Source organism: Tursiops truncatus, chromosome 17 (assembly GCF_011762595.2).
Source record: "Tursiops truncatus isolate mTurTru1 chromosome 17, mTurTru1.mat.Y, whole genome shotgun sequence".
In the NCBI taxonomy this organism is placed as follows: domain Eukaryota; kingdom Metazoa; phylum Chordata; class Mammalia; order Artiodactyla; family Delphinidae; genus Tursiops; species Tursiops truncatus.
Window position 1 is genome coordinate 6,059,304 of NC_047050.1, and position 20,767 is coordinate 6,080,070.

Sequence of the window (20,767 nt, forward strand, 5' to 3'; positions counted from 1 at the left end):
GGCCCTTTTAGGGTGAAAAAAACCCCAGCAAAAATAGTGACAAATGTGTAGCTGAAATTGTTCGCCGTGTAGCGGTGATTGGATAAAAATGGGGGGGTCACGGCCACTTGCTTTCCATCATGGCGCCCCTGCGGATGTTGATGGGTGGTTTGTAAAATCGCTGACATCCGTTCAGCTGCAAAGGCTTTGGTGCCGGACCGTTTTAAGTGGACTGTTCGGTCATCTGAAATCTCTTTTTTTCTTTGGTATTTTGTCATTGTTTTTCTCATGGTTTTTATTTCCACGAAGTTCATCTGAACAGGCACTTTCTTTTTAAAAAGCTTTTATTTGAAATATTTACCCTTCAAGAATAACACTTAAGCCATTAATGTGATATCAGGGCACTAAGTGATAGGATTTGCAGATGGGTCTGAGAAAATGACTCATTTCCTTTTCGTGCTTTTTTTTTTGTTTGTTTTGATGGAATTGAACTTTAAATTAACCATAGTAGACTTTGAGCAGAGGTTTTTTATTTTGAGAGCAGCGGAAAGAGAAGGAAACAGTTGATACTGGCAAATGTTGGATTGGAAGATAAAGAGGGCTGTAGTCTACGTCAGGCTGACCTCTTGAAGGAGAAGGCAAATCATATGGGTATTTCCATTAGAAGACTTTTTATGTCCTGAGCAGAAAGCTGGCTGCCTGGAGATATAACAGCAAGTAAGGAGGGGGGACAGATGGTTCTTAAATTCTCACTGGATTTTAAAAGATTCCTAACCCAGCCACTGCAGTCTGGGGCTGGTTTTATTTTTTGTCTTCATTTTCTATGGTAGGTGATACTTGGGCTTTTGTTTTTGAGATGCCTCTGTAAAGGTGGTGGTCATTTTCTCCTCTCCTGGCCTTTTATACCACGGCAAAACTAAATTGCAGCATTTTGTAAACTGTCTTACAATCAACGTTAGACTTGTGGCTTTCAGTATCATACAGTCCCTGAACCTCCCTGTCCCCTGTGAGTCTTTGAGAGGAACCTGTGGTTGCCACACCTGTGCAGAATAAGCTGGTAAGAAACCGTGATTTCGTCAGTTTCCTGTCACAGTGAGCAGAGATCGACACTGGTGGCTCCATGAGCGTGGTGTCTCCACATGCTTTCTGTAGTGGCAGAAACAACACGCTCTGGCATAACTGTGCGCTCCGTGGGACACCCCCTGCCTCCAGACGCCATCTCCCTCCCACCCTTTTATTGAAAAAATAGTTTGAGATTTCAAGTATGTGTGAAATGCTGTGCTACATTTAATGGCTTATAGTCCTTAAGCCCTTATTGTACCATCTGTCTTTTGTTTTTACTACAGAATATATAGTAAGTAAATACATAACTTTGTTTGCAGAGAGCTTTTTATATATGTTCTTCAGTATTCCTTGGATGAGAACAATAGCAGTGAATGAAAGAACAGAAAATAATAGATCAGTGTAAAAAAGGATCAACTTTTTAAAATTAGTAAATTCTATTTTTTCAGAGCAGTTTTTAGGTTCACAGCAAAATTAAATGGAAGGTAGTTTCCATGCCAGTGACCCCTCCCATGCACCTCCCCCCGACTCCACCTACACAGTGCATACAGTGCCCGCCTTCCCCACTGCCAGCATCCTCCCCAGCACGGTGTATTTGTTACCGTTGATTAACCTGCCCTGACACAGTACTGCCACCCCAAGTCCAGAGTTACACTTGACGTCCACTCTTGAGGTTGTTCGCTCTGTTGGTTTGGACAGATGTGTGGTGACATATGGCCACTGTTGTAGTGTCGTGTAGAATATTTTCACTGCCCTCACCGTCCTCTGTGCTGTCCATTCCCCCCTCCTTTTCCAGAATGTCCTATAGTTGGAGCCTTTTCTGATTGGTGTCTTTTGCTTAGTGATGTGCATTTAAGATTCCTCCATGTCTTTCCATGGCAAGCTCATTTCTTTTTAGTGCTGAACAGTATTTTTTTTCTTAGAGATTAGCCAAGAAGCAGTCCACTGGCCACTAGCTCCTTTTAGCTGATAGTTGGTGAAAGAATTTTCATAATTCAGCATACTTTGAGTCTCTGGATATGTTTAAAATTATAAAGATTTTCATGCTGCATTTTATTTGTTTAGATTGTGACAGATTATGAAACAGTAAATATTAAAGAATGACCCAATAACAAGCATATCAGAACATTTACAATCCAGAGAGTGAGGTACCTTCAGTGGTTTTGTAGACTTTCCTTATTTAATTAAGCTTCTCTCTCTCTAAGCATCTTTGGGACTACTCTTAGCATTAATTTCAGTGCTAGGTTGATATGTAGGTATAAACTTCATTACCTAATCGACATATTTCTGACTAAGTAAAAAATGATATTAGAGATGGATCTTACAACTTACTGCCAACCAGTGACATGTCTCTATTTTAGAAAGTCAGATGTATCTGTAAAGGAAAAACGAGTTCCTTCAGTGGAATACTTAAAACGACACAGGCTGCAAAGGCAGCCCTGGGAGGAGTTCCTGGCATGCTTGCGCATGAGTCCTACTGATTGTGTGCGCACTGCACTGTCAAAGTTTCTGCAAGCTTGACAGTTATAAGTTACATTACTTTACCGTCATTTTTATGTCAGTGATACAGTATGTGTTTTGCATAGTTTGTATTATTTATGTATTTAGTATAATATAACCCTTTCTCATACTTGCTAAAATGTAGATAAAGGTTATTTCAGTGGGATATGCTAAAATGGCGAAATAAATATAAGTAACTTAATAAATATTTAAATTTTCAGGTGTTTTTCTGATATATGACGTTTTATATAAATACGGTTAAGCTTTTTTCACATGTAAATAAGATACTTAGACTAATTAGCAAAAGAATAACGAAAACGTAATGTGTGTAACCTTCATTTTATAATGCATTTTGAAAATAATTTGCAGTAGCACTGTGAAATATTGATTATATTTAGAATGGTGCTAAGTCACGTTTTATACGACAGTGTTAAATATTTATAACATGAAATACATTTTTGATTTGTGGATTTTCTTTGAAAAATATATTGCTGAAAGTGTTTGGAATTAAAATTTCTTGAATAAAACTAAAGTGTTTTAGTTTGTTTTTGGAATTACTGGATTTAACTTATAAATTATATAACAAGTTTAAAATCTGTATAGCATTGGTGTTAGAATTTTCTTCTTTTCTTTTTCAGGCTCAAGCTGCCTTTTCTGCAAACCCTGCCAATCCAGCGATTCTATCTGAAGCTTCTGCTCCCGTCTCTCAAGATGGAAGTAGGTTTATACTTTGGGTTCATTCTCCTTGAACACAGATACTTGTTAAGCCTTCTTTTGCTGAAATAGGGAATCCAAGATTCTTTTTTTTTTTAACATATACAGTATGAAATGGTGGTTAAAGCTCTAATAGTAAGAAGAAAAAAAATGTTCATTTCAAAAAATAACCCTTTAATCAAGAAGGTGAACTGTGAATATGAAGGTGTGTTTTATGACTTAATGAAAATTAAGTTAAATGGAACTCGCTGGCTGAACTGTCCTCTCTTTGCAGGGCTTGGGGGTTGGTAGAGTTGAAATTTCCAGGTGCTTCCTTCTGAGGGAACTTCCCAAATCCTGGAATCTCTCCCCGGGTTTCATATCCTCCTTCCTGGTCCCTTTTCCTTCTAAGTTCATAGGGATTCAGGACAGAACCCTTAAGTAACATGACTTAAGATACAAAAGGAGTGTTCAATGGGTTTTTATGGCCTGTCATCTTAGAACATTGTTTCTTTTAGAAAATTCATTTTAAGTCACAAAGCATGTCAAAAAGAGCTTTTGGAAATAGTACCTGACTTTGCTACTCGGTTAAATACTGTCAGTATTTAAATGTGCTGTTTCCAAGATTTCATTGGTATGTGCTTTTCACATTCCTAAAACGATACGACACTAAATAAATTTACAAGCTTTCAGTTTTTTTGTAGTTCAGAAGAATCATTTCATAGCTGTGTTTACTGAATGAATTTAAAAGGTAGCTGACTGGACAGTGTACATTTTGGTCCGTTGTTCTTAAGTGGAGAATCAGTGGTATGTTTACAAAATTCCTAATCAAATAGGTTTAAGAAAAAGGCAAGGCAAGGTAATTTGGAAAAATTATTTCTACTCTTGAATATTGTGAAATCTGAGGTTTCAGTTCAAATGTCTTATTTTACTTTCATCTTTAACTTTTTCTGTATTTTCCATTTCTACTTGTCATTACAGAGAGAGTGGGATTTTCCAAATTGCTAATTTAAATCCATCTTAGATTTTATAAGTTAAATGTAATTTTTTAACACAAGTAAAAGTCCATAATAACAACAGTTCTTGAGTATTCTATCAATGTTTTTTCTTTATTCATTTATTCGTTTATATTAGATCTCTATCCTAAACTGTATCCGGAGCTCTCTCAGTACATGGGCCTGAGTTTAAATGAAGAAGAAATGCGTGCAAATATGGCCGTGGTCCCTGGAGCACCAAGTCAGGGGGTATGTATAGTGTGATTTTGGATTATGTGAAATCATACTTTACACGTAGATATAAGCTGACTCGTCTCTGTGGCTAACTCACAAATGTATAACTTTAGCATTGACCTCTTCTCAGGGATTTTAGATTGCCTTCTAGATATCGCTTTTTATGTAGTCTACTTATGTGCTATGGCCGCTTTTCTAATTTATTAGGAGTTAAAGATTCAGATGCCTCTGACTGGTCCATTCTCCTTCATCTTCTGCATTTAGTCAGTTAAAGACCTAGTGATTCTGTTTCTACTGTGTTTCTTCTATTCATGTAATCCATTCCAGTCCTGGTATAACCCTATTTAGGGTTCCTGTACTTGTAACCTAGATTATTATAGTAGTCTCTGACTTTTCCTCTAGTAACTTCTTATATCAAACAGTACTAGGCTGCTGCTGGACTCGTCATTCTGAAATACAGGTCTGTCATACCTTCTTGTTGCTCATAATCTTCTAACGTTAAGTCTAAAGTTCCTTGTAATTAGACACCAAATTCTCGGCTTAAATATAGTGTATCTCAGTCTTTTGTTAAGATTATTGCGATAAGACCATAGTACTTTATAGCACTTGTCATAATTATAGGTAAATGCTTAACTTCATGAAGATGGGGTCCATGTCTGTGTTGTTGCCATGACCCCAGTGCTTAACACAGTACCTGGCTTTTATTTATTCACCAAATATTTATTAAAAACTTAAATGAGTCAGGACAGTTGGGACAATAGAAACCACACTAGATTTTTCAACAGAGATAACTTAAGAAATCACACAGGTTGAAGAATTTAAAAAAGCAAAAGTGGAACACAGATGTAATTGCAGAAGGTAGCTGCTTCTCCTAGGACTGGGGCGCTACACAGGGTGGAGGTTGGAATTATCAGAGCTGACAGGCATGGTGGAAGAGCCCCGTGACCTGGGCCTGAGGCGGGGACGCTGGCTGTGGGTACTGGTGCCTCTGACGGGTTGTACCAGGGAGGCTGGTCCTGGGAGTGTCAGTAAAATCTGGAGGACGGAATCAACTGCTGTCAGCAGCGTTAAGGGATAGACTGAGGCAGTGCTGCTAGCAGCAGGGGGCAGGCAGGAGGAACGAGACACTTGCCCTCCTCCGCGTGTGCTGGGTGCTAACCAGAAACCCCCGGCAGAGGAGTGTGTCATTTGCATGGTCAGGCCCCAGCCGCACCAGCTGGGGTGGGTTCGGAGTGGACAGTAGCTTATACCTGGTGCTGCCTGCTCCTCTGGCCATTCAGTATATCCACATGCTTCCTTATAGTTTCCCTTAAAAGATGCAGTTCTTCCTAAGATTGAGGTTCAGCAAATATTTTCTGTTAAGGGAACCATGGTAAGTATTTTAGGCTTTGCTAGCCACATATGTCAGTACAGACAGAGAACTCGAAAGCCTTCAGGCAGAAGTGAACTTGGCAGACCTGAGAGACAAGGCCTAGGTGATGGGCAGACAAGGCAGAACATGGTAGCAGATGGCATTGGAGGGGTTGGCATTGGAAGGGTAGTCAGGGCCAGGTGGCCTGCAGCCTCGTAGCTGCCCTTGGCAGGAGGGGGCAGAGGTCACGTGGTGTTGATCATGCGGTCTTCTTAGTAAGAATACTAGGCAAGTGCTTAACAAAACTTGGTGGAAAGAATGAAGATTTCTTTTCCAAAAGCAAGGCCGCTGCAAAGCTGCTCCTTTTTTTTGTCCTATATTCCAGCGAAACGAAATAATTCATTTGCTTAAGTTTTTCTTTTTCTATCCTATTACCTAATTTTCCTGTGCTTTTATAGCTATAATCATTGACTTTTTGTAATTCTTCAAAAGTTACATTTTCTGGTATTGTGTTCTAATTTGTAGTATAGCTCTGTGTGTTACGCCGATAGACCATCAACTTTGGAATATGGTATCGTAATTACCATGAATTCTGAACGAAAAAATTTGCAGTCCGTGGTATGTGTGTAACTGAGGTTCCTCTTTCCCTATCATTGCTGCTCTGAGCATCACAGTTAATTAGGTAGATCAGAGCTTTTTATGATAGATTCCAATTAAGCCTTGGTAATAAGCTCTTCCCTCACTGTCTCTGGTAGAGGGTAAAGGGTCCACTTAAAACAATAAACTGATTTTGGTCAAGAAAACTTGAAAAAATGAGGAACTTGAAACAATGGTACCTGACAGAGTCCCTAGTATAGCTGTTCTAGGGCTGTTTGGTGTGTCTGTTCAGTTGGTTAATCCGTAGATGTTTATCACTGGGGACGAGAAATACCATTTGACTGTCTTGTGTGTGCCAGCACTCGTATAACATGCACTTTTCATCCTCACAGTGGAGCTGTGAGCTAAGAAGTTTTCCCCTTTTATAGAAACTCTGAAAGCGTAAGTAGATTGTTGAAGATTGTTGAAGAAGGCCATATAAAAGAACCCTCTGGAAAATGCTGAGTGAATTTCAAAAGTATGATACGGCCTTTTTAACATTCAAGGATAATTTGGCTTGAAGACAAGCCAAAGTACACATGGAATAGATGCCAGTGAATTCACGAGGCAGCAGAGAGAGTCTCTTGGAGACATAGATGTGGGAATAAGTTACCTGAAGAATTAGTTTAAAAAAAAAAAGTCATTTTTGCAAAAAATCAAATTTTATCTGAAGGAAATAATTTTCAGATTACATTTTGGGAAACCACAACTGAATATATTCAAGTAACTTATCATTTTAGAGTTTTTCAGGGAGAATGTTTCTAAATATTGACAGGTTGTGTATGTTTCTGTCAGCAGTTGGTAGCAAGAGCTTCCAGCATGAACTATATGGTGGCTCCTGTAACTGGTAATGATACTGGAATCCGCAGAGCAGAAATTAAGCAAGGGATTCGGGAAGTCATTTTGTGTAAGGATCAAGATGGAAAAATCGGGCTCAGGCTTAAATCCATAGATAATGTGAGTATTTTGTACTGTTTATTTGAATTTGTCTATTATTAAGTGATCAACGTGAGAATAATTTAAAATGTAGGTGCTTTAGTTTTAATGGTGCTCTGTGATCGAGAGTATTTTAAATCCAACGTTCCACTTGGAGACGCCGCCCCGTTCTGAAGAGGCAGAGTTGGGACTTCCAGCATTACCGTGAATGAAATTTTTCTTTCTTTTTTGAGTCCTTTTCTTGGAATAAAGTTGACTAGTCTGCCTGTAAACATTAACAGTTTATACAAGTAGAATTCTGGCATTGAAATAGGGCAACACATGAGGAAGTTAAGGGAAGACTGACCAGTGAGAATCAGTGGTCTTATGATGTGTGTTTTTAAACTAAAAGATCATATAACTTGTTGTAATGTGGTCTTACAGGTCTGTTATTTCCATCCTTCAGTTTGGGTTTAATGAGGCATTTTCTAGGCAACAGTGACTTTCAAAAGTACTTTAGAGTTACTTTTGCCTCTCACCTTACCAGACTGAAGAAATTAAACCCGGTTACTCTGAGGAAACGTTCAGGAATGTCGAGGATGTGCTGAGTCTTCACCCCGATTTGTGGGTTTGGGCATTATGTATTGGATTCCTTTTCAGTCTTCTTAGCTCAGTGTGACCACCTTTGCACATAGAAAAGGATGGTGTGGCCCATGGCGGAAGGTGGCTGAGGGCACTGTTTGTCTTTGCACACTCGTGGCTTGTGCAAGACACGTGAGCTTGCTGCTCTGGGAAGCTCGGACTTCTCTGCTCTCCCTTCCTGTTCGGTGAATAGAGTACACTGCTGCCCCTTCCTCTGTCCTAAAGAAGGAGACCACACTCTTCACAGCCCGTCCCCCACAGCAGTTATCCTTGCAGTGGGTTTGTCCCCTTGACTGCAGCTCGTTGGTCCAGCCACTTTGCTGGGTGCCGCCTAGTTTCAGCACTGCCCTAAAGTGTAAGACATGTGACATCATGTCTGCCCCAGCTTAAGGCGGGAGAAAGGATCCAGCCTTATGAATGCTTTCGTATTGATGCTTTACCATGCTTCCTTTTCCTTCATGCTTACTTATTTATATTGTGCTCAGCATCTGAGATTGAGAGTTTACATAAGTAAAAACATCCCTGTGGGTTTAGTTCTCAGGTACTCGTACTTGAGTTTTCTGTATTTACTTCATAGGAGATTCTTTTAACTGGAATGGTATTGAATGTGCCCACCTTTTTAGGCTGTTAAATCTAATCGTAGTGATTATGCATAATTTAGCAAGTGGGCAAAGGAATTCTTCAGCTCAAAAGGTAGAGTTCTGACCTTAGACTATCATTTTTTAAACTGTAAGAGAAATCACACAACTTCTAACACTTTACTCCCTTTCCCCCTAAATAATGATCAGGTGCTAATACCTGTTTGGTATTTTATCAGACTCATAGAAGCTTACATTTATTACAGTAATCTGACTTTATTTTCCTTAGTCTTTTTATTCCAAGATGGGGGGGGTGATGGAGGTTGGTCGGGTGGGTCATGATTTGAGGTAGAAATTACCACTGAGATCTCACTTTTTACCTATTTCTTAGGGTACTGCCTTGATAAAATTTTCAGTTTCGTTCTTGGGGATAATGACACATACTTACTCATGTAATTTTTTTATTTTTAAATAGGGTAGATTCCTAACCAGTTGGTTCCTAATTTTCCAGCATTTTTAAACATGTAACAGCGGTAAATGACCGGTGATTTTCCTGTTCTCTAGGGTATATTTGTTCAGCTAGTCCAGGCCAATTCTCCGTCCTCGCTGGTTGGTCTGCGATTCGGGGACCAGGTGCTCCAGATCAACGGGGAGAACTGTGCTGGCTGGAGCTCCGACCGAGCACACAAGGTGCTCAAGCAGGCTTTTGGAGAGAAGATCACTATGACCATTCGTGACAGGTGAGCTGACTAAACAGTCCACGGGGACACTCAAGACTCGTTTTCCTTTTCTTGGGCTTTTAAGATTCTGTGAATGTAATATTTTGTTGCAGAAAATGATCAAATGTTTCTGATTAGCCTTCTACCCTTGCAGTTGTGCAGTGCAGATTTTTCTTACGTAGTTTGACTTTTTAAAAATAGCATTCTGGTTTAGCATACACTTTATTTCAGAGCTTATAGAAATCGGTCCTCTAAGAAGTCACTTTCCTTTCTTAATCTGTGTCTCTAGAAAATAGAAAAGAAGGATAGAAAGGTAACTAAGCAGGCGTCTCAGCCTTGCTTTCCGGTTTCCTGCTCAGGGTAGACACGTGGTGCAGGGCCCCTGCAGAACTCCACGGGGTCTGCAGGTTCAGGAAACCCAATCTGGCCTTTTGGGTGGATGAGGCTCTAGTTGTCAGGTGGGAGGATGAACGCTTTCTTTAGCTTGTTTGTTTATATTGGAAACATTCAGCACACGTACTGCGGGCTTCCTTCCCGGCCACATGGGCGTTGAGGGTGGACCTGTATCACATTGTTAGCTTTAGGGGTTTTATTCGTCTTAAATTTGTTTTATCTACCTGTGTGTTTCCATATCACACATGGTAGGTGGTAAACATTTTGTAGAGGAATGCCACCTTTGCTTTATATCTAAGGAAAATTTCAAAAAGTAACTTGGACTAACACGAAGACATGACTGTTGTGAAGTTTATAACGTGCAGTTCGTATTTTGTCATGAAACCTGTGCAGTCACGTGGCAGCAGAGTTGCAGAGTGGGCAGGTGCAGCTGGCGGGCGGCCGGTGCACACAAGCACACGGCCGTCTTAACCACCTTTTCTCCTAAGGGGCTGGGGAACTTCTGTCTCGCTGCTTCTGTGGTTCTTCTAAAACAGAGCAAAAATATCTTCTATAAAGTTTTCGAAATCAAGATGTGAGAAATATTTTAAAGGTTCTAAACAAAATAAGTATTTCCTAAGAAGTTAAAAAGATAAAAATTCATTTTTAAGACTGATTTTTGTTCAAACCTGTCTTCATGTTAAATTACAGCGAGTACTGTAATTTCAAGGGAAGAGCATATTGATAAACTCACGAAGGTTAAGTCTTTGATGCTTATAAGAAGGAAATCGTAAGGCAGGCAAACTGTCATGGAGAGAATTTCTTAAAAAGTCATCTTTTGCACTAAGATGTACAAAATCCGTGCCAGACATACTAAGTAGCTCTCATTGGAAACAGTGAGCTTATCGTGACAAAGTATCCAGTATGTCAGAATGGAAATCCATGAAAATGCTTACTTTGGAATTAAAGTTTTAATTGAAGCCATTATGTTTACAGGCCCTTTGAACGGACAATTACCATGCATAAGGACAGTACTGGACATGTTGGCTTTGTCTTTAAAAATGGAAAAATCGCATCCATAGTGAAAGATAGTTCTGCAGCTAGAAACGGTCTTCTCACGGAACACAACATCTGTGAGGTCAACGGACAGAACGTCATTGGACTGAAGGTCAGGAGCACAACTTAGGACTCACTCTGCTGCAGTTTGATTTTAGCAAAAGCGTCTTTTTCATTTGTCTATTTCACTGGTGCTGTTATTGACCAACCTGTAGAAATTCAGTGGGGTCCTGGGCTCTGGCCGTGCTCTCACGCTGGGGCTACCACCTGGAATTGTGGCTTCTGTAGTGGGGGGCAGGGGCTAGGCTAGATCTCTGAAGTCCCTCGACCTAGAACCGTGGAGACCTGAGCACTGAAGATTTTGAGGACACTCTGGATGGATGAATGATTGCTTTTTTCAATCCAGGAGTTGTAGGAAATGCGCAATAGTTTACGTTCAGATTAGTACTTCATTCTTATGGTTTATTCCCTCCACATATTCCTAAATAGAACTATTTTGAGGTCTAAAGGTTTTCATTAAGACCTGCTCGTTTCATTAACCTGGGTTAAGAATACAGTTAGCCGAGGGGCTATGGTAACATTGTATATGGGGACAGTGATTTGATCGTAAGTGATGAGAAGAATGATTTGTAGGCTGATATTTTCAACTCGGTTTACTTAGCAGTTACCACTCATGAAATTGTGGTTCTGTTGAATTGAAACTTGGTAAAGAAACTAGAAAAACTATAAATGCCAAGGGTCAGGATTTTAGAGGCATTAGCAAAACCTCAAAGGACATATATATATATATATATATATTTTTTTTTTTTACCAACAACAGTTTTATATGTATTTAACAAAGCCTCAGTAGAATTAATTTTCATTGTGTGTTTTCAACAGGACTCTCAAATCGCAGACATACTGTCAACAGCTGGGAATGTAGTTACTATTACAATCATGCCTGCTTTTATATTTGAACATATTATTAAACGGTAAGTAGACAAATTCTTCAACCTGATGCTACGTTCACGTGACCTCATAGAAGCACTGTGCTTCTTGTAATTCTCAAACCTTTGGGGTTTTTTTTTACCTAAGAGATGACATTGGCATTATCTAGAAATTTGAAGTAAATGATTTAAATCAGAGGAGTTGGTTGGTAAGGATGACCCCTCACAAATTCCCAAGCATGGAATAAAATCCACTTCCTAAATTTTGATGTTTCCTAGTAGAAAAAGGTACACAGCAGGGGTGGGCAGGCTCTTATCTGTTTTCAGTGAAATCGTAGTTATGGTCTGCCTGCAGCTCCTCCTCTCAGTAGACACCTGCTTGTGGTTCATGGAGAATTCTTGCATGTGGGGTGTTGGAGGAAGTCTTTTTTTTGGCTGTGTTGGGTCTTCGTTGCTGTGCACGGGCTTTCTCTAGTTGCGGCGGCTTCTCATTGCGGAGCACGGGCTCTAGACACGCAGGCTTCAGTAGTTGTGGCACACGAGCTTTGTTGCTCGGTGGCATGTGGGATCTTCCCGGATCAGGGCTGAAACCCGTGTCCCTGAACTGGCAGGCGGATTCTTAAGACTGTTCCCCAGGGCTTCTCTGGTGGCACAGGGGTTGATTCCCGGGAGCATCTCAGGAGGCAGCAAAGCGTGTGGGGTGTGCTGTCCGTCCTCAGGAATGGGACTGGAAAGCTGAGGAGGGAGAACAGAAAGGGGGCGGCCAGGGCTGTCTGCCCAGCAGCTTTTACACTCTGGCTTGGCTCAGCCAGCGTAGAATTCTTCTTGCAGAATCTACCTTGCATGTGGAAACAGAATTTAAAATATTAACATACCACCTGTAATGGTTTGTTTCAGCTTCTGGGCAGAATGCAGCTAGCCGCTCTTGGGGTCTTGGCGGGGAGAGTTGTCAGGGCTGATCCTGCAAGAGCTCACTTTTCTTAAACCAGTAATAGCTCCCACCCACTTCCTGCCAACAAGTGGCATTGTCGTCTTCTTAACTATCCAGCCTTGAAATACAAAGAAACAAGGACTTTTCTGTATCTTATCTAACTTGACTAGCCAGGATGCAGTTAGCTTTTCACACTGGGTATTTTGCAAACTACTAGATTACCTGAGACCCTTCCTTAAATCTGAACTCATTAAAAAAAAACAAAAAACCTTTCCCCCGCATTCCAACCTGATGCTAACAGCGCTAGTCTGGATTGGAGTTTCCTCGGCATTTAATAGAAGCGACTCTCTTGTAGGATGGCCCCGAGCATTATGAAAAGCTTGATGGATCACACCATTCCTGAGGTTTAGAAGCCGCGGCGCAGTGGAAACTTCACTCAAGTTCTCCCGTTTACATCTCTGGCAACGTACCTTTCTATTATGCACATGAAGCTTTCTAGGAGCCAGCAGGCGTATTTCCTGTCTTACAGCAGGGCTGGGGATCTTACTGTCTGATCCGGTATCTTGTTCAGACTTCAAGATAGTTGTAGCCTTATCCTGATTTTACAGTTGAAAGACTTACTTTTGTAGACTAGTGTCTTTACTGGAGACCGACTGATACAGGCTCAGCGCTGTTGGAACCAGTCACCTTCAGTCCTGGGTATCAGGTAGTCCTGGGTATCAGGTAGTGCTGTTCATATCACTTTAGTTCTATGGCATGTGTGCATTTTTCCTGTTACCCATAGTACATTTAGAATGATTACTTTTTTCTTTCAGTTCTGTTTGTATAAAACACCAATTAAGTAACACTGGTTTCATTCCATGTAAAGCATTATTATACAGTGTATGGAGGCTGCAAGAGACTGTACTGACTCGCATTACGTTTTAACTACCTTTACTTAATATGCTTGGACTGTCACCATAACAACGTTAAGCCTCTAGAATAAAAGCCAAACTCTTGCTGCCTTTCTCAAACCCCCAATGCAGTTCTCTTGTTAAACGGACACTAGCCCAGAGCAGTGTAACGGTACATGCTGAGCAATAGCACAGCTGCTTAGCTGCATTTGAGATTTTCTAGTCCTTGTGTAATGGAAACTTCTCCTCTCAGTTACCAGTATCACTTTCTGAGAAATGAATCACTATATATGTAATGTAAAAATTCTTGTGCTCAATAGGAGAAACTTTGACTTCTTTTCCATGTGTAGATTAAGTGGGATAAGACCTGGTTTTAGGCACTTACGTGTAACCCAGCTGCTCTGGGATGTCTTAGAATGCTATCATTTGTTCCATTTCCTGACCCCTCCCTGCAAACAGAATGACAGAGACACTTCATCCTGATTTGTTTTTCCTTCTCTTTGGTTTATGACTATTCTATTTTAATTGAAAATGTATAAATAAAGTTAGAGTTTAGTCTGTCTGTTATTGCATCATTGGAAACATTAGGCCTGTGGGAGAGAGTCATCTCCCAGAGCGGCCGCCACCCGGGAGCCTGAGGAAAGCCCCTCTGTACTGAGAGGGCCTGAGTGTCGGGAGAAGGGCCTCCAGGCGGGAAGCTGGACCACACTGAGCCTATTGCTTCCCTGGGGGCACCTAGGCCGAGTCATAGTTAACATTCAACATACACCAGGGCTTGTAAACGGTGCAAAGATCTTACGTCGCATACTTGCTGTGGTTCAGAGGTCGTCAGTGCTACTGCTTCACAGCTTACCTCGTGCGAAATTCAGAAAAGCCAAGCACAGCACGTTTCTCAGTTTGATTCTCTACCTCGTTATCTGGACTTCGGTCTGAAGATAGATAGTTACTGAAGCAGAGGATGATGTTCACGGTACTCAGTATGGTTTTCTGGAAGGATCAGTACTTGAAGTACCCAGTACTTTGTTAATAAATCATTTAAATGAGAAAATGAAAACTGCTTTCATTACAGAAAAATATTTTTAATGTCATAGAAAAGATGGGCATTTAATAGCTATAATGAAATAAACCGTTCCCAAGAACTGCTAATCCTTCCCCAGGTTCTTAGAACCTGGGGCCAGGCGGTTATAGAAAGTAAGCACTCCGTGGAAACACACATCCCAAAACCCAGCGGGCAGCAATTGTGTCGAGCAGGAAGACATAACGGAGTGCCTCGGCAGCAGAGAATACTCACATTTTCTTGGAAAGTCCTTAAATTGTTCAGTGCTTTTGGGAAGTTTCCCCAGCGGTTTAGTATCTCTTAGCTACGCTCTTTGCCACCCAAACCTGTCTTCTGACCATCGTCATCCTGGGCTGACCACCTGCCTTACAAATGTTAACGTTTTTCTCCCCAGTACTGCCACATCTCCATCTGCCTTAGAGCATGACAACTAATGGCTTTCAGTGAAGTCACCATGATTTATAAAGTTTAAAACCACAAATTTCTCATGTGGTAAGACTTCTACTATAATTGCACGTTCACCAGTTCGTTTAAAAGTTTGGTTTAAAAAAAGCATTACATAGAGTTCAATAATATTCGAGGAAAAGGCACTTAATACTGCAATTTCCAGAACATAATTTGTCTGTCTTCCCCTCCCGTGATGACACTGCTACACTGGTCGTTCATCCACATACACGTTACGGCACCTGCGAGAAGAGACGTGTGGTTAGGGGGTGAGCTGACCAGGAGGTACCACGTGGTCTCGTCCTATAATACAATCTGCATGAACTCAGAATAACTACTCAGTACAAGGAACTTGGGAGGAATAAGAAACTATTTGAATGTAAAGCTAAAGCAACTGGGAATTGCAGAACAGAATACAAATATTATATACACCTGTGACAAAAGTCAGGCAGCAGATGAGAGAAGTAGGGAATTGGTGTGAGTTTGCTGGTTTACTTCCATTTCTATCAGGAGTCAAAGTGTTATTTAAAGCTTGTGAGCTGGGGAAGAAAGGCATAGACAAGTCACTTCAATGTATAATGTTACGAAGAAATAACCACACACAACAGTGACAGAAGGAAGAGAGTGAAGGTGGGCAGTCAGTAGATACTTATAACCATAGCCATTACAAGAATTAACCATAAATCCTCCAAGTGCTTGAGAGGAGAGGAAGACGTGCAAATGTAAGCAGAGTGAAAACCCAACGGGCAGAACGGTGACGCACACAGCAGCGCATCCTTCACTAATGTGAGACATCTCCAGAAACCCAGCTGCAGAGTCTTCCCAGGATGAGGCCCGGGGGGGGGGGGGGGGGGGGGTCTGTGGGAGGAAGACTTCATTTCCACTGATTCATTACTTTGGTACCGTTTCCATTACTTCCGTATTGTCCCTTCCTACCGTGTGCATGCATTAAATGCACATGAGCTTCTACTTGGCTTTTAATTCTCCACGTGGGAGCTAAGAACTTCCACTCTGGAGTCGAATGTCTCAACCCCGCCAGGATCTGGAGGGGAACGTCCACGGCACAGAGGACACACGGGGAGTTTTCTGCTTGAGAAGGGCTCGTCTGCTGGTGGGAAAAGCAGGTTTGGTGGAGTCAGGTCAGCGGCAGGCAGACAGCTTACCTGTGTGGCCCTGGATTCTCTCCCTGATCTTCCCCCCGAGAAGGTCCCAGACAAGCAGCTCACCGGACTGACTCCCGGATAAAACAGAATTTCCGTCCCAGAGAAAGCACCTGCAAGAAGGATTCAGAGATCATCCTTTCATCGTTGGTCACGAAGGAAGGGCCAAAGCAGGCCCTGCGCCGTGATCGTGAGCCCGTCCATAAATGTCTTCACCACGAGTAACTCGAGAAAGTGCACCTCTGGGGCTCTTCCGAAGTCATAGAAGAGATGAGCATTCCTGTCTGCACGTCGACGACGTTTAGACAGCCGTCTTCTCCTGCGCTGAGGACGTGGCGACTGTCTGTAACACAAGGCGGAACGTGGATACGGGTTACGGCTTCACAAGTGTGGTTTAGATTAACCTGAGATTTTACTGCTGAATCCAGGGGCCAAATGTTCGCTTGAGCTACAGCTGCTTGTTGTAGTTAACCAACAATGACTAGCCTCTCCCTGAAACGCTTCTGTTTTTAAGACACTGGGCCGATGACCCTTTGGTGTGAATTCATTTACACCTTATAAATTAATTTCTCCAGTGAGGTGAGGAATTAAGAACAGTACCTGATACTGCTTTTCTGATACAAATACCACATATACCGTATTTTACCATGAAGCAGCCTTACCCATAGGCAAAACCTCTTTTTATCAGCAAACAGTGCTTTGCTTTTTATGTTCTTATTATATATTTCAAAATAATAATTCCAGTTCCCCTGGTGTTAGCTGTATTAAAAAGGCTAACACTACCTGGGCTGAAAGCAGTATCACATACAGTCCCTGAGTGACATGGAATCTGGTGCAATACGGTGGCTGCAGTGAGGTCCCAGATAGTCACTGTGCCTTCTCTGGTGCCTGAAGCCAACAGTGTGCTTGCAGCGCTTAAACTGATTGTATCGACCTAGAGGAGAAGACAGACGGTACTCCATTTAGAATCATGGTCACTGAGCTGCGTTTCCCCAGCCCATTCTTTCAACACCACCTACTGAATGATAATTCATTTAAAAGTGAAATTCTTCATATGCCAGTGAATACAATGAAGTATTGCTGGGGTAAACGTAACACTTTTCAAAAGAGCCTAAAATTGACAGTCTCAGAATGACGACTCCACGAGTAATAAGTGGTAGCAGGGACTGCCCGAAGCACAGCGGCTCCACGATCACCTGGGGAGGTGGGCATCTCTCGGGGTTATCCTCGCACGCCCTTCTTGAACTACACAGCAAATAATATGTCTCAACCCCAGTCAGTCTGCTGGCCGTGCAGATTCGGCCCCAGTTCACAACCTCAGAGGAAAGGCAGTAGTACCGCAGGCCACGGCAGGAGATGCAGCCGTGACCTCGTGGAGACAGAGCGGGTGAACAGGACGCGGTGCCAGGCTTGTGCGCCCGCTGCACGCACCATGCAGACAGGTTGGTGTCCTCACCTTAGACAGAGGGCCCCCTTTCCACCCTTGGTGTCAGAAAACACATCTAGTTGCCCCGATAGTGTGAGGATACCCAGGTATTCAACGTCGTGCTCAGACACTGGTCTTTTGGAAGTCTAGCTGGACGGTAGCTAATTCTCAAAGAAACAGCAAACTGGGGGAAAAGAGACAAAGAAGACTTGGAAGCCCAAAGAGCTCCAAGAAACGAGCTGAGAGTTTGCCTGTGCTCTCCCCTCCGATGAGCAAAATTAGTAAGCAAAGCAAAAGATCGTAAACACACAAGTGAAGCCAAGAACCTCCACCACCCCGGATGGGTCAGCTGGGCTCCCGTGCAGCTCTGTTGCCGGTACTCACGCTGACATCGTGCTCCAGCTCGGCCAGCAGGTCAAATTGGTGTCTCCTGGAGCCTGGCATCTCTGCAGGAACCCCGGACCACACCTACGACGGGACCCATTGCAGAAGGTAGTTGCAAACACTATAAAAGCATTTCTAACACGTGCAGGAAGAACTCTCCTGACTGACCAACTCCCCAGCTGCCAACAAAATGAAATGTCGTGAGGCTCGGTCCCTCTGCCCCATGCCTGAGCTTTTATTCCCGCCACCACGTGCTTCCCGAGAGTCTGCTGTACCCGTGTCTGCTTCCGTCTCTTGCACTTGCTGCTGTGACTTAAGTATTGTGTGAACTAAAGAAATCAGAGTGCGGAAGTGTTATGTCTATTAAGGTTTTGAGAAAACTCAAAAAGGCAAGTCACCAAAAAAATTTACTGAAATCACACGTAGGCAAGAAAACTTACCTACAATAATGTCCCCCCTCAGAGGCGGGGGCACAGAAATGATGAAAACGTCTTGAAGAAATTCTAATGGTTTTAGGTTCTTGCTTTCTGTTTATATAAATGCAAATTGGAAACCAAAGAGGATGAATACTGCTGTGGTTTATGCAATCAAGTTGTGCAGAATTCCAAAGAAAAGGCCAAGTATGGTCCTGCGTCAGTAATGGTGAAGGACTGTGTGTTTCTGTGTTCTGACTTTAAATACAATGTCTTGCCTTACAGTGATTCTCCACTTTAACTTGGTATTTACTGATCAACTGCTAGTTCCGTAGCTGCGTGAGGTAAGAGGGGCTGCTGTATGTTTCCCTCTAAGTCCGCTGTCTAATGAACCGCCCAACCCCCAGCGGAACACACAGGACAAACTCAGGAAAACGTCCTCTTATATTAAGGTGTGCACACACTAAACACAGGCAGTAACCTTCCACATCCTTATACGTCACTCACACTTTGACAACACGTCAACAGCAGCGAGCTGAATGGCTTATAATATTTGTATTATCCAAACATTTTAATTTAGAAATTGTATATAAACCTTCACAGTAGAGTCCCACGACGCAGAATACAGCCTGTTGTCATGCCAACAGATCTTACTAACAGCATCATCGTGTCCCATTAATGTGTCTTGGCGTCTTCCAAATGCAATGGAATAAAAATAGCTAACATAAAAGATAATGAGAGCGATTAAGACAGCATTCCAGCTTAATGTTGACACTCTTAAATACATCTTCAAGAAACTTTAGATCATTTAATTCTACACTTATTAAGGCCCACTGGAATTACAAATTACTTGTTCTCATGTTATTAAACCAAATACTCAAAATGTGAATTTAAAACTAGAGATTTCCAGGTCTGGCTCATCTGTGTTTTTACCTCAATTTAAAAACTTAGAGGAAAATAGAGTCCGACTGGAGAAATTACTAGATTCAGGTAATCACATCCAAACCCAACTGTCCTCATCTGTTCCCTTTTGAAAACAACGGGAGATCCGCCCTCTCCTGCGTCACGTCCACACAGGGAGCTGCACTGCGTGTGGAATCGCGAAGGGGCCCGCGCAGATACATACACGTTGTTATCCCACGAAGAGCTTACGACAGTGGCATCTCCTGGTAAAAGTAAACACGATGATAAAGCCTGAAATACAAATGATCCAACATTAATAATTTACAAAACTTAGTGAATCCTTAATGGGGTAAAGCTATCTTACAGGTTCCCCCAAAATTCATGCTCAAATTCCGTTCATGTTGGCCTTCCTCATATTCATGAAGTTTCTTTTCATCTGGCTAATTCCAGGTGCCTAGTTTCTTCCCAAATGTAGGAAAGTCAAAAGGGTGTCGAGTGCACGAGGACCTAGCCTGACGGTCCTCACTGCCCTGGGCTGAGGGACCCCTACTCACATCAGAGTGAGTCACGAGGGGTGCAGGTGGGGACGGTCCTCAAGAATCCAAACACCGGCTCTGGGTTACAAGACTCAGGTGGGGAAGGAAAGCTTCCAAAAGTCTTTAGGGAATTTCAGAATCTTTCGGATGCTTTACATTAACAATAAAATGTATTTTTTCAGAAGAACTGATTTTCTAGTATTAGGTATCCTATCGACTCAGAAGTGCATTACGCTTTGTAAGCAGCACACAGACATTTAGTCTGACAGTTCCGAAAAAGGCAAGATTTACTAAGGAGAATTCTACTTTTTAGGTTACAGATAAAACCACAATACCATGAGAAAGGCAGCCTGAAAAAATTTCTAGTTTAGAAGGAATCTATCTAAGGCATTCTGAACAGAAATAAGCCCGATTGTTTGGGAAGAAACAAACTCATATATGCGTGTACATAAAACAAACTGCTACATGAAATTCCACCGTAACACTGATGTGAAATTAAAATGAACTCACCATATTTGAAAATGATATACTTCTTTGTAGCATCTTGGATTCTTTGGAAAACATCTTCAAGGTGGAATCTAATTTAATAATGACAAAGCAAACATATAAGAAAGATTTCCTGACCCTTACAGATGACCAGCACACGCAGAGGTAACAGGCGAGGTGACCGAGGGTCATGTCCCCGATGAGGACGCTACGGTCTGTGGAATTCTATGACCTGCGGCTCCACAACAAGGAGGTCAACTTAAAGCCATGACCGAAGGCAGATTTAAGCCTAATTACTGACAGAAGCTAAAGAGGAAGAAAAGAGCAATTTTAATATTAAAGAAAACAAAAAGATTTGGGCAATGTTTTTCTTTTTCACATAGCCCAATTACGGTGTGATATCCTTGTAGCGTATGACCATTCATGGAGGAGAAGCACTAACTTTCTAAATAATAATAAACTAGAGATTACAATGT

The 20,767-nt window shown here is 41.9% G+C and overlaps 2 protein-coding genes across 10 annotated transcripts in view; one reads left to right on the forward strand and one right to left on the reverse strand.

Moving 5' to 3' along the window:
- Window positions 1-14,044, forward strand: part of SDCBP (syndecan binding protein) — a 31,812-nt gene extending 17,768 nt beyond the window's left edge. The window contains exons 3-9 of one of the 2 annotated variants that reach the window (XM_019925295.3): window positions 3,180-3,258; window positions 4,369-4,478; window positions 7,246-7,407; window positions 9,150-9,325; window positions 10,673-10,844; window positions 11,612-11,703; window positions 12,945-14,044. In XM_019925295.3, the coding sequence (XP_019780854.1) occupies window positions 3,180-3,258; window positions 4,369-4,478; window positions 7,246-7,407; window positions 9,150-9,325; window positions 10,673-10,844; window positions 11,612-11,703; window positions 12,945-12,999 (846 nt within the window). In that variant the 3' untranslated portion in view covers window positions 13,000-14,044. The remainder of the gene's footprint in view (window positions 1-3,179; window positions 3,259-4,368; window positions 4,479-7,245; window positions 7,408-9,149; window positions 9,326-10,672; window positions 10,845-11,611; window positions 11,704-12,944) is intronic. The other variant, XM_019925296.3, reaches the window with a different exon arrangement.
- Window positions 10,629-20,767, reverse strand: part of NSMAF (neutral sphingomyelinase activation associated factor) — a 62,633-nt gene continuing 52,494 nt past the window's right edge. For 6 of the 8 annotated variants that reach the window (XM_019925290.3, XM_073794413.1, XM_019925293.3 and 3 more), the window contains 8 exons: window positions 20,316-20,383; window positions 19,493-19,560; window positions 18,962-19,085; window positions 17,954-18,037; window positions 16,927-17,077; window positions 16,384-16,486; window positions 16,147-16,256; window positions 10,629-15,225 (listed from right to left, as the gene is read on the reverse strand). In XM_019925290.3, the coding sequence (XP_019780849.1) occupies window positions 15,131-15,225; window positions 16,147-16,256; window positions 16,384-16,486; window positions 16,927-17,077; window positions 17,954-18,037; window positions 18,962-19,085; window positions 19,493-19,560; window positions 20,316-20,383 (803 nt within the window). In that variant the 3' untranslated portion in view covers window positions 10,629-15,130. Of the gene's footprint in view, window positions 15,226-16,146; window positions 16,257-16,383; window positions 16,487-16,926; window positions 17,078-17,953; window positions 18,038-18,961; window positions 19,086-19,492; window positions 19,561-20,315; window positions 20,384-20,767 lie in introns of those variants that run through there. The other 2 variants (XR_012327157.1, XR_002174396.3) reach the window with 2 other exon arrangements.